Source organism: Polyodon spathula, chromosome 1, assembly GCF_017654505.1.
Source record: "Polyodon spathula isolate WHYD16114869_AA chromosome 1, ASM1765450v1, whole genome shotgun sequence".
NCBI lineage: Eukaryota > Metazoa > Chordata > Actinopteri > Acipenseriformes > Polyodontidae > Polyodon > Polyodon spathula.
The window spans coordinates 53,402,036-53,414,190 of NC_054534.1; the positions used below are offsets into that span (position 1 = coordinate 53,402,036).

General features: G+C 36.0%; 1 protein-coding gene across 1 annotated transcript in view; it reads right to left on the reverse strand.

The window, feature by feature from the left end:
• Positions 1-3,879: 3,879 nt before the first annotated feature.
• The window catches only part of nop14 (NOP14 nucleolar protein homolog (yeast)), a 44,454-nt gene continuing 36,178 nt past the window's right edge, over positions 3,880-12,155 (reverse strand). Inside the window, exons 17-19 of the mRNA XM_041257232.1 lie at positions 8,688-8,806; positions 8,094-8,249; positions 3,880-4,288 (exon numbers count right to left, since the gene is read on the reverse strand). Of these exons, the coding sequence (XP_041113166.1) occupies positions 4,189-4,288; positions 8,094-8,249; positions 8,688-8,806 (375 nt within the window). The 3' untranslated portion in view covers positions 3,880-4,188. The remainder of the gene's footprint in view (positions 4,289-8,093; positions 8,250-8,687; positions 8,807-12,155) is intronic.

The following is a 12,155-nucleotide window of genomic DNA, read 5'->3' on the forward strand; positions in this document are numbered from 1 at the left end:
CTTGAATACACAGTGTTATTACTGGTTACTTAAACAATAAGACACACTTTTTTATTATTCTGAGCAAGGATCATCTTAAAAAACATTAACGCTTTACAGTCCATTTATTCATTTTGTCAGGCGTATCAGGTCCAATTTATTTTCACATGCGCTGTTTATAATACATTTTTTTCACAGTAAAACAGATTTAAAACACATTGCATGGCAAAATTACATCAGTACTGCATCTTCAGCCAAGCCCCACCCCTGATTCGCTGTATTTTTCAAACACCTCTTTATAGACGTGCATACTGATAAATCCTCTCCTGATCACTCGTTTTATCACCAAACTCCTCAATAATGCGATCCAAGTCTTATTACTATAACATTTCAAAAAGCTCTGCAAATGTCTGTAATATTCTTTGAGCGCGGGATGTGGAAGCAGCTACCTCCTTTGTTTGTGTCCATCTAATGTCTGTGGTGCAGCTGCTGGCTCTATTGCTCACATGTCCCCACTCCCCTTTTTTTCGGCTTCATTCGGCTCCTATAGGTCTCACTCGGCCACTGATTGGTTTTCTTGGCTTTTTTCTTGGCAGCTTTTTGATGACATCAGACTGGAAAGGGAAAATCGTAATGTCGAACCTACTCCAACAAAGGACCGCAAAGGGTTAAGAGTACTCGAGTGATTTACATTAATGTGCAAAAAATATAAACACATGAACATAAATATAGAATGCCAACATGTTTGTTGTATTCTATAGTAGAGCATGACATATGATGGCGTCTTTAACATAGTGTTCTTTTTTCTGCAGAGACTCAAACCCCAAGAATTATGTTCAAACATAAATCGATAACACAGTGTAACAATTTTTTTTTTTTTTTGTGTGTGTTCCTGGGTAGTAAGTGTTATTTCCTAATTGCTTATGCCTCAAAAGTATATAAAATGGCTATTATTCCCCACAAACTTTGCTTTTGTGACCAGGACAGTGATATTTTGAAATATCACTATTTCCAATGAGAAAACGGGAACTTTTGTGTCTTTTTGTTCACATAAAGTCAGAAAAAATCAACATATGAATCCAAATTAACATGTGTTTATACTAAAGTAATAGAAAAATGACTACAAAAGATTTAGAAGTGAGTAGTTTTTCGAGATTTACGATTATATTGTAAATTTACAGTATAACTGTAAATCTCGAAAAACTACTCACTTCTAAATCTTTTGTAGTCATTTTTGTATTACTTTAGTATAAACACATGTTAATTTGGATTCATTTGTTGTTTTTTTCTGACTTTATGTGAATGAAAAGACACAAAAGCTCCCGTTTTCTCATTGGAAATAGTGATATTTCAAAATATCACTGTCCTGGTCACAAAAGCAAAGTTTGTGGGGAATAACAGCCATTTTCTATACTTTTGAGGCATAAGCAATTAGGAAATAACACTTACTACCCAGAAACAAAAATTGTGTTACATAGTGTAATCTGTGTCTATACTTCCCATTTTCAAAACTGTGTCGCAGGACCTCTGAGATTCTACAAAACAAGTACACTCCCTTAAAAGGGGGTCACACCAGAAGGTAATGGGTAAATAGTTTTTCTTTATATTTAAAGATGGCAGACTGGCAGCCATTTTTATATTTTTTGACAGAAATGCCAGTTTGTTTGTTTTTTTTGTTTGTTTTTTTTAAGAACATACATTTAAAATACCTTAATAAACCAGATGAACAGTTATTTTGGTATCCATGGTTTTCTCAGACTGCAGAATGTAAATCAACCCCTCACTTGCATAACACCCCCTTATGGATTTTGTTCAAATTCACAGCTAGTTAGGTTATATGGTGAATCTCAGAAAGTTTTTTCTTGTTTTTTTTTTTTTGTTTTACTGTATATGGAAAAGGTGGACATTTTTTAATTTTCTGGCAAAAATGGCCAAAATCTCATAACCTCAAGTTTTAACAAATCATAAGAGTTCATTTTTGACCTACCAATGAATCTGAAAGTTTTGTTTTTTAACTGTATATGGAAACGGTAGACATTTTTCACTTCCTATGTGTGCATGAAGCACAAGCAAAATTGGCCTGTGAACGATCTTCTCAAAAATCATCTTGCAATAATAAAAAGAGCGATAGAACCTATTTGGAAGTTAATCTGGAAATTAGTGACCCTGTTTAGTTTCAGTGAACTTCTCCATTCTCAATCCCAGGACAGTGTGTCAATACCGTGCTGATGGGATGAATGGCCCCGGGAATACAGAATTAAATAGTGGGTCCTCAGCAGTTCTTGTGTAGTTTACTGCCATCTCCATACAAATTACCTCAACAAGTCAAACCCACCAGGCAGATCTGAGTAGGTATGAAGAAGCTTCTGACCATACTTTTAAAACTTAATATGGAATCCAACAACAATTTAACTCATACACCTGCCAACACCCAGAATAATGAATGCTCATTCAAGAGATTTAATGACAAGTGTCAGAGCTCAAAAAGAAAGCCAGAATACCAGTATGAGAAGTCCAGAGAAGAACTAGTAGACAGAACAGCTATAACAAGTGAAAACCATTTTTGTCAATTACATTACAATGAATGGGTTACTATTTTCCCACTACATCAGAAATGCCATAAAAAGACAATGCAATCAAACAGACGTGCTATATGGTTCAACAAAGTGTATTTGAGATGTTAAACAAGTTGATCAACCAATACATTAATTAATTTGAAATTAATTTTGCAACTTCGTTTTGCATGGATTAGTACAAAGTTGTGTGCTTGCTCAAAATGTGCTTGGTGCATACGTAGAGCCCTTGGAAACGTATTTTTTTTTTTTTTTTTTACAATTTTTCATTTTATTTTTTCGGCAGTAACGGTAACATACATTCCCCCTTTAATTAACTGCCTATTTACAGTAAATACAGCCCATGCCCTCTATAAAAATACAATAAGGTAAACTAAATAGATATTTACACTGCCCTACCATACCAATACAAAATACAAGCAAACCAGCCATATTTTCCCCAAAAGGAATAAACAGCTGATGCTTAACGACAGTATCTTTCAACTCCCATCCCAGCCAACAGCAAAATCTGCACATCATTATTTTGTTACTGTCAGCTGCATACATCTCCTCATACTCAAATTCTTTGCAGCGTTGTTTGTTATGCAGTTTAGGCATTTTAGAAACAAACGTCTCTTCTCTTAAATCACAATTTAAATTCACACACGATTCGCTCCAAATTATACATCTGCACAAATGATAGTCAGAGCTTTCCCTTCAACTGTGTCTATGGTAATGGTTGATCCTTAAGAACTGATTGCAAGTATTTTTTGTATAAACCTCCCAATTTAAAACTGTAATTCTAGGTTTGCTTTATAATGACTTTTTATACGCTGCATTTCATTTTATTTAGTGCTATTTTGTGTTTGTGAAAAACAAGGGGCTCTATGTATACAGTACAAAGGAAGCGAAATTGCAGCCATTTCCTTAAGTCAAAAAATCTCTACAAAACTTTGAGATTCATCACTGTGTCATAACCTAACTATCCTGTGCATTTGAACAAAATCCATATGGGACGTTTTGCGATTTAAAAAAAAAAAAAAAAAAAAAAAAAAAAAAAAAAGTGTCAAATCTCTCAGGTCATGCGACTAGGGTTGGAAAATGCTTAGATCCATCTCAATTGCTGAGTTCCTAAAAGCCACATTTGAAAAGTGTATGTACATGCTATTTATCAGGTGCATTACTGAATGATTACTAAAATAAATTAATTCAGGAACAAACATTGACATTAGTCTTTCAATGTCTTCAATATAATACCTACATCAATGTACCCCTAAAGCACTCATCTAACACAAATGCCTATGTATAATTGATGCTACTAGGTAATGTACAGTTTTCAACACAGAAAGTGGTGCTGCAGATTAGGGGTTCATCTTTACTCTAAATGCTTTTTTTAATGTACAATTCAGAGTACAGAACAAAAAGGACAAAATAATCAACATGGGTTTTTTTTGTATACCAATATTCATTTAATAACACAGGTAGGTAGACAACAAAAGAATAGCAGTTGAAAAAGGAATGCAGTTCTAACTTGCAGCATTTCAAAGCTGGCATTTTCCTCATAGCACAGCAACTTTCTCAGTCTTTGAACTGAGCAGCACTGATGCTGCAGACTGACTGTAGCCTTATTTAAAAGGACCCCTGATCCTCCTCCTCATCAGCGTTTCATCTTCATTTTCTTCAGAGCCTTCCACTCCCCCTCTTGTGTAGCCAGACTTCCAAACAGCTCCTTCACCTTTCTCTTCCGCTCAGCATCCCTGTGGCATAGTAAACACAAAATTACAAATTCTGAAATACATACACAGCAGTACCTTCCTTCAAAGGTTAGCTCTGAAGCAGAGTCAAAAATCATACTGTAGACGCCACCTACACTGTAAGCTTAGCAGAGATTGACAATAACAGCTTAACAGAAACAGGATTGGTGTCTCAATTCCAAGGTCAAGACTTAGTCCATATAACACTGTGTAACAAAAAAAATAAACACATGAACATAAATATAGAATGCCAACATGTTTGTTGTATTCTATAGTAGAGCATGACATATGATGGGGTTTTTCTGCAGAGACTCAAACCCCAAGAATTATGTTCAAACATAAATCGATAACACAGTGTAACAATTTTTTTTTTTTTTTTTTTTTTTTTGTTCCTGGGTAGTAAGTGTTATTTCCTAATTGCTTATGTCTCAAAAGTATAGCACATGGCTATTATTCCCCACAAACTTTGCTTTTGTGACCAGGACAGTGATATTTCAAAATATCACTATTTCCAATGGGAAAATGGGCAATGCGTGTCTTTTCGTTCACATAAAGTCAGAAAAACAACATATTAATCCAAATTAACATGTATTTATACTAAAGTAATACAAAGATGACTACAAAAGATTTAGAAGCGAGTAGTTTTTCGAGATTTACAATACTGTAAAAAAAAAAAATAATTTCTGGGTATCTACGTAAAACTCAAATAGCTAAAAAAAAAAAAAAAAAAAAAAAAAAAAAGGAATTAAGGAACACAGAAGCCGTAAGTATATAATACTTTTTGTTCAGCTAAATGGAAACAAAAGATATTAAAATGACCAAGATGAAGTGTCCTATTTTATTTGCTATTTTCAGGTCTCATGAAAGGGGGTCAAGAAGAGCTACTTCCTTGTAGTGACCCATGGGCAATGTCTCTGACGGCCAAATGCTCTTCAAATCGAACTTACTATGCAGTGCTTAAGCAAAGCAACGTTGGGCTTGGTTAGTACTTGGATGGGAGACCACCTGGGAATACTGAGTGCTGTAGGCTGCATGTTAAGCTCATACGAATATATATAGGTCTCAAGAAAGAGTTTGAAGGAACCTGATCTTTGAATATAAATGACTGAGATTCCCAGGTTTAGAAGAGTGTCTGCATTTAATGAATGATTTACATTATCCGTCTAAGACCTGTCACTAGTTGGCCACAAGGGATAACACACATTGCTTTTGGTCGTTAGGAAGTGGCAAATCATGTACAAATCACATCCTAGTTGAACTGCAGCTCGTGGTTTTTGAAACTGAAATTATTTAATAAACATCTTGGCTTCAAAGCGACAGTTGTTGTGCAGCATTTTAAAATAGTTTCTGATGAGGAAACTTCTAATTTAAAATGTCATCGAGATTTATATTTGCAAAAAACTAAAGCTAGTACTGAGGCCTGGCACCAGCCTCCCAAAAACATATGCAAAATGATCATCAAGTATGCTGGATTATTATAGCCTGATACTATAAATACATATGACCCTATTGACGAGACCGTAAGACTTTAATTCAATCAATATGCAGACAGTTTCAGACAAAACTAAAACTAATTTCAAAACAGGCACATTAAATTAAGCTTCCTTAATAAAAACTAACTGACCTGGTCACAGAAGCATCTAATTTAAAAGTATCTAGATTTGCACTAAGACTCCAAGCGGTAGGTTACAACACCCCTTTGAATTCAGGTGTTTAGTAAGCACGGTCTTCCTCAAATTACGATCATCCAGTTGGTCCATGCAGCATCTGTTTTGCTAGTTATACAGCTTCACTCAGTTTACTACCTGCTTATTCCAGTTTCACAAAGGTTCAGGACCTCAATTCCCATTTTATTGTCTTTCAACACTTTTGCATTTAACAGATTTATTTAATTTATTATGTCTAAATTAGGTCTACACAGAGTAATTTAACAGATGACACTGACTCAGCAACTTCCAGCTTCAGCTTTTTGCACATGCCTGCTACTGTAGTACAAGCAACAGCAACTTTCATCAACAAACCATTTTAGAAACCTGAATCAATCAGGTAAGTATTGCCGTAACATTTCATTTATATAGTACTATATTAATATGAACGGTTTACATGCCGAAACTCTGAATGCCTTCTCATTGTGCAAAGAATTCGGTTTCAGTTTTGGTTCCGTTTTATCTGTTGTTGGTATAATTCGGTTTGGAATTTTATGAAAACGTCAGTTTGTTTGGGAAAATCATAACTGTGCCATCCTTACACAGGTATGGGTTGGGAAGGCCCTACTTTACCTCACTGAATTAACTACAAAATATACCATACAGTAGCTTAAGTAAAACATTTTTTCGTATGTGTATTTTAGGCAAAATCAGTACAAAAAGTAGACATCCTGTGTTATTTTTTTGTTGTTTTCGTCACTGTTGTTTATCCACAGTATTTATTGCGAAGAAAGACACATTTTCATAAAATAGCATTACTGAGGTTTAAGTATGCCTTTTTTTTCTTTTTTTTTTTTTTTTTTTTTTTAGCTGAACAAGCAGGTTAAAAAATGTCAAATTTGGTGTCCTGAATAAACACCAAATAAAAACAATCTGAACAGGGGGTGATGTATGTTTGGTCTTTTTTTTTCTTTCCACATAACAGAAAAATAGGCCTGTAACAGGGGAGACCTGCGCCGACTCTCTGGGTGCATTCACAGTGCTGTGGGAAGAGGGCAGCAGCCTTGCAATATCCGCCTGTCAGTCACGGCATTCACACGAAGAGGTGGGAAAGAGGGTGTGTGGGTTTTCCCCCTCTAAGTGGCGGGCTTTGGGGGGTTACTGCACTGATAAAATGATGCTCTGGGGTTCCCTCGGCTCTGCCCCCCTCGGAGACGAAATGAGCATGGCCGGAAAAGAACGAGTGAAATAAATAAATGATTACAGAAAAAAGAAAAAAAATATTATTTTCACAGCGGGGGAAAAACTTGGGCAGACCCCTATTATTGTTTGGGGTAGTGAGGGAATGCATGAGCGCAGGACGGAGACCCGGGATGTACGAGCAGTGGCGGTCGGGGTGAACGCTGCAGAGTGCAGCATCTTTGTTTTGTAGTTTTATTACTGTGTTTTATTTTTCCTTTTTCTTTCGCCTTTTGTCCTTTGCGATTTCTTATTTCCAGAGCACCTGCAATGGACTGGTATAACCGTGGTCTTGTTTACCGTTGCCGGTACCCAAGCCATGGACAACCGCCCCTCTGTGGGCTGAAATAAATCAGTGCAATTGAGTGGCGTTACAATTAAAAGTTCTGTCTTCTTGTCAGTGAATTGCCCAGGCCTATAAAACATTTCCAATGCAAGTTGGGACAGTGTTGAAAAACATGAGACATTTCGGAGTGACCTACCTGCATCTTTATCAGACAGAAACAAACCCCAGTTCTGACTCGTTTCCCAAATCGGAAACAGCACCTTTCAGCAGAGATCACTATTTGGCAGTTTGGGTTGCGTGTGCATCCTAATATGGGCTCGGTTTACTTCTTGATGTCGAAAACATTTTAAAAGAGGGGGCCGGGTAGCTGTGTTGATCTTCTGTTTTTTTATATATAAGAAATCCCACACATCAGACAGAACTCTTTTTCCACTTGCCACTTAGACAGCCACAGGCATATTTTGCCTTTGAAAAAACTATTTTTTGAAAGAATATTAAAAGAGAAAAAAGTGCACATTAGGATTTGATTACTGAATTATTTCAGTAATTATGAAATGGGGGATGAATAGGTACTCTAGTACATATGCAACATGTATTTGTGTCTGTTGAAAATTTATAAGATAAAAACATTAACTACCTTGTCATAATTTCAGAAAGTTTTTCCCTCGCCAAAAACTGTGAATCTTTTCGGATTTCTCGAATGGCACCCTTAAACTCCTTCTTGTGTTTATGGATCAGCCTCTGCCGCTCTCGTTCCTCTTTGGTTCCTCCACGTCTTTTCCCATAGTCCAGTCTGAAAGAATTTAACAAGTGTTACAAGAGAAGCAGGCTTAAAACCATTTTTATAAATGATGCCACAGTTTTTTTTTTTTTCAGAAACAAAACAAAACAAATTCACTCACAAGGCAAATTCATTATGCCAATTCATTACGTGCCTAGGACCTAAACATATGCTGGTGTTCTTACACTTGGTACAGGGACCTATTTTCTCATTAACGGAGGCTGTATGCAGACCCATTGTTGTTTTCTCATTAATATAGACCAGGTGCTGTTTTTGAAAACTGCTGTCTAGCTAAAACTAAAACATAAAACACAATTACTGGATTAATTTTGGTTGTTTTTCTTACCCTTAGTTTGAATGTTCCACATATTGTACCTCAGCCTTCTAACAGGGTTGAATTAAAACAAACCTATTTGTGCATTTGATCATTTTCAAATTCTGGTTACTTACATTTCCATAATTTTGGGTGTATACAATTTAAGAGGAACAGGCTTCTTTTTTTCAAACACTAGCGGTACATGAGATGTCGTTTTGTCCTCGACAGCTTGCAGAATTTCCTGACGAAGCTCCTAAAATATGCAACAAAATTGACAACAAAATCACCGGTGAGAAATCAATCTTCTAAACAGAACATATTGCAAATAGCAGTATCCTTCCTGGTGAGGTGCACCTTTCATTTTTAAAACGTTACCTTAACCTCAACTGAATATTAGTCTGTATTTGACATTGAAATACAAAAAACACAATTTAAAAAAAATGGTGCCATACTGAAATATTGAAATAAATAAATAAATATATATATATATATATATATATATATATATATATATATATATATATATATATATATATATATATATATCCATCCATCCTTTAGGACACAGTGTATTATGTTTATAATGGGAGCTATTGATGCTAGTATACAAACATGTTTTTTTTGGAAACCACAAGGACATCATGGCAAGCAGTCTCCATTTGTAAAAATAAAGGGTGGGATAATGTTTTCATGTGAAGAGCATTGTTATTGCAGTTTTATACAGAACCATCACTACAGTAAATCTACCAGGACAAGTGATAGAACAGAACTGTTTTTCATTTCACAGTTAAAAGGACATCCCAAAAGAAATGCTTAGCAATTACCCACTATGGGAATTCCATGTCTCGAGCTACAGATCTTATCCCCCAGTGTGAACTAACTCAGCCTAATTAGTATTGTCCATCAATATGTGACAGCTGCAACAATTCAAGCTGGAAAGGAATTTCTCAAGTGCTTCAGTGGCTGTAAAAGTGTGCGTCACCGGTGTAGCACGATATCTGTATGAAAAGTGTGCTTCACCGGTGTTGCACAACATCTGTATGAAGTGTGCTTCACCGGTGTAGCACGATACCTGTATGAAAAGTGTGCTTCACCGGTGTAGCACGGCATCTATTTGAAGTGTGCTTCACTGGTGTATCATGATATCTATTTGAAGTGTGCTTCACATGAAACAAGTTCTGATTCACTAAAGTTAAATCCAAAGACTATTCTTAACCTGACTTTTTGTAATCCCAAACTTGCTGCGTTTTATCATGCAAATGTTTCAAGCCACACTGCAAAAAAGAAGCTCAATGTTTTTTCAAACTTTGGTGCAATAGTCTAAACTCAACAAATCATGATTTACACAAAAAGTTTACAGTTCCAATTATGAGCTATAATATTATTTATTGTAATAACTTCAGTTGCCTTGGTTAAATCTATTAGAAGACAACTATGAAATCTGTGTTAATGAGAACACGGATCGAATCAAAAGAATAATGCAGAATCCATTTCTGCATGAAAAAAAGGGGAAAATGTTTGAAGGGAAACTGTGAAACTTAAAATGTACATGCATTTTGTACAGTACAGGGCAGGCATTGCTACTGTGCTGCAGAGCGGGCATTAACTACATTGCTGGTCGTTGCAAAGAGATGCAGAGACCATAGATATTCTATATACAAAGATACTCAAACTCCCCCTTTACTTTTGTTATGCTGTGCGCAAAGGGTTATGGGAGAATTTTTTTTATACCAAGTGTAAAATTTTGCAGATTTTTGCAATGTTAAAAAAAATCCACCACACTTTACTTTTGCCCAAGGTCTCGATCAAACGTCAACATTGGCAAATTATGACTGTACGTAATTATGAAAAATGCTACCTTCTCATCACAGTCCCGTATTGTGGTGCATGCGCAGAAATACTGAGTAAGAGCACAGCCAGTACAGATATTCTACTATGGCACAGCATTTGGAAGGGTAAAGCTGAAGAGACTTTGGAAGCATATCAATTACATTATATTAACATCTCTGGTTATGTGCTTTATTAATTTATAATTAAGGTTTTCAAGAATTAAATAAACACACAGATACAGATGGGGATGCCTATTTCAATTACCTGATTACTTCTGTCACACACAATTGTTAGGCTACTTAATTACTGTCACTGTATCAAAACAACAGAAACAACAAATTACTTTTTTTTAATTTTTTTTTTAATTTTTTTAAATTTTAAATCAATAAATAAATCCAAAAGCACAAAAATAGTATTTCACTGGGCCCTATATTAGGCATATTGTTAAAGCATGTTGCATATTAATATATTAACATGCCTGTAACAACAACACATTTCTCCTAGTCATCATCCTGAGTTGGAGGGGTCCTCTTTGTTACATGGTATCTCCCAGACAATGACTTACACTTCTTTGAAAATGGCTGCCTGTATGCCATGGATGGTTGAGATTGGGCAGTAACGTTGTCTTTTCTTGGGAAGTCAGTCAGTCACGTTCCTGTTTGGGTCAAGTCTTTTGTTGCCGATTCTAATACACGCATCACTATACTTGTAGACACAAGGCCATTTTTGAAGAATACGGGATTTATAAAATTTACAGTGCCTATAGAAAGTCTATGCCTTTAAAATCTACACTTTCTAAACCAATATTTAAACCTTTTGTCGCCTTATAGCCTGGAATTAAAATGCATTAAAATATATATATATATATATATATATATATATATATATATATATATATATATATATATATTATTATCTACACATCCTACCCCACAACTTCCAAGTGAAAAAAATATTCTAGAAATTCAAAGAAAACGTATTAAAAATAAAAAACTGAAATAGCTTGGCTGGATAAGTGTCCACCCCTTGTAATAGCAAAGACTCAAACATGAGCACCAAGGCCCTTTCAAAAGAACTCTGGGACTAAGTTGTTGAAAAGGCACAGATCAGGGGGTGGGTATAAAAAAAAAAGAATCAAAGGCCTTGAATATCCCATGGAGCATGGTCAATACGATTATTAAGAAGTGGAAGGTGTATGGCACCACCAAGACCCTGCCTAGATCAGGCTGTCCCTCCAAACTGGATGACCGAGCAAGGAGACTGATCAGACAGGTTAACAAGAGGCCAACGGCAACTTTGCAAGAGCTACAGGCTTTTATAGCCAAGACTGGTCAAAGTGTGCATGTGACAACAATATCCAAAGCACTCCACAAATCTGGCCTGTATGGTAGGGTGGCAAGAAGGAAGCCATTACTCAAGAAAGTCCACCTTGAATCCCGTTTGAATTATGCAAAAAAAACACTCAGGAGATTCTGTAGCCATGTGGCAAAAAGTTTTGTGGTCTGACGAAACTAAAATGGAACTTTTTGGCCTAAATGCAAAGCGTTTTGTTTCGCGCAAAACCAACACAGCGCATCACCCAAAGAACACCATCTCTACTGTGAAGCATGGTGGTGGCTGTATCATGTTATGGGGATGTTTCTCATCAGCAGGGACTGGGGCACTTGTCAGGATAGAAGGGAAAATCAATGGAGCAAAGTTTAGAGAAGTCCTTGAAGAAAACCTGCTGCCCTCTGCAAGAAAGCTGAAACTGGGATGGAAGTTCACCTTTC